The 1641-nt window shown below is 35.2% G+C and overlaps 1 protein-coding gene across 1 annotated transcript; it reads right to left on the minus strand.

The window, feature by feature from the left end:
• Positions 1–504: 504 nt before the first annotated feature.
• LOC149550119 (calmodulin-like protein 5) lies at positions 505–1272 on the minus strand. Its single transcript, XM_089795026.1, has one exon. The coding sequence runs from the start codon at positions 1270–1272 to the stop codon at positions 505–507; it is 768 nt and encodes a 255-aa protein (XP_089651152.1).
• Between the last annotated feature and the right edge of the window lie 369 nt (positions 1273–1641).

Below are 1641 nucleotides of genomic sequence, written 5' to 3' on the forward strand. Positions count from 1 at the left end.
ATTGTTATGATTAGTTAAATAGATTTGGGACATTCTACTTGTTGTTGAAGTAAGATTGTTTATAAATCAAGATCTTATGTTTGCAGTATCATCAAGTACTCCATAGACAATATAAATATGTTAATATATTCTAGTTGTTTCTCCCCAAAACATGAAAATAAATCATAGATAAATTTCTAGAATACTTAGAAATATATTGGTTATTGCTGTTATTAGGTTGTTCTTATTTTTAGCAAGTAAATCCTAGAGGTTTTTCCTATTATATGGAGAAGATTTTCAAATTTCAAGTAACGCCGGTACTGCGAGAATACAAATAGAAAGTGATATATTCAAAACTGGAAAGTCACAGAGTTGGTCACTTCCTGACAAAATTACAGAATGGCATCTGAATTTCTGTCAGCACTGCAGTGAATTTATTAATACAAAATCATTTATTCAATAGTAGCCATAAAATTGACATATTGAGACAATTACAATATTTATAATAATAACATTACATTGCCATTAGACTGCAGCAACACATTGAAGACATGGATGAGAAGCAGAAGTAGTTCTGGTGATTAAATGCCTAAACTCATGAATATCCACAAACCCATCTCCATTATAATCCACACTCTCAATCATGCTCTCACAACAACTCAAATCCTTCCCTTCCACAAACCCTAGTCTGGAGAGAACATCAGCCAACTCCATGGCACTGATAAACCCATCTCCATTCTGATCAAAAACATTAAATGCCTCATTGATTGCCTTCTCCTCATCCTTCACAGTATCAACTTCTTCCTCATTTAAAAATATTTCTCTATAAAACTCACCAAACTCCATGGCAGTGAGAAACTCATCACCAAATGCAGACACTGATCTCACAGCCAATTTCACCTCCTCCTTTGGTATTTCCATATTTAATCTCTCCAGAAACCTGACTATCTCCTCTGAACTAACTCTTCCATCACCATCTCCATCCAATGCTTTAAACATACTTGCAAGACATTCAGCCTCTTCTTCTGCATCTTCCACAGAAATTATAGCTGAACTGGAATCTCTTGACTCTAAATATGAACTGCTACTATTACCACTTTCTTCTCTCAATGTTTTCTGTTTCCCTTCAATGGGATGATTGGGCTTTTTATCATTAGCAATGTCACGATATTTGCCAGCATTGTCATTATCACACAGACTCTCACTACTAGTGTTTTTCTTAGGACTGAAGAGACAACTGTAATACCAATTATCGTCAATGATAAAGTCATCAACATGCAATATTGAAGACATTTTTGATATATGCTTTTCCTATCCTGGAAACTTGAGAACTATCCTTTCCAATACTAGCTATCAACTACACTAAGCCTTGGTACTACTCTATCAGTCTCTCTACCATTAAATAATATTTCAATGGAAAAAAATCTTTTGGGTACCGCATGTTTAAGTGGCCAAGAATAGCCCAAGGAAGGTGCGAGGAAGCTTCTTGAAGCTAATGATAGAAGCTCGTCTTGTACTTTATTCAATTAATATGAAATGGGCGTGTCCATCCATTGGCCAGTGCCTTCAACAAAAACAAACAAACTTTGCCAGCATTCCTAACAATAGACAAAGGAAGCTTCCTAGTATTGATACAATCATATCTTACATGGCAGGAACCTC

This window comes from Cupressus sempervirens, chromosome 7 (genome assembly GCF_028749045.1).
Source record: "Cupressus sempervirens isolate cs-2001-9-10 chromosome 7, ASM2874904v1, whole genome shotgun sequence".
Taxonomy (NCBI): Eukaryota; Viridiplantae; Streptophyta; class Pinopsida; order Cupressales; family Cupressaceae; genus Cupressus; species Cupressus sempervirens.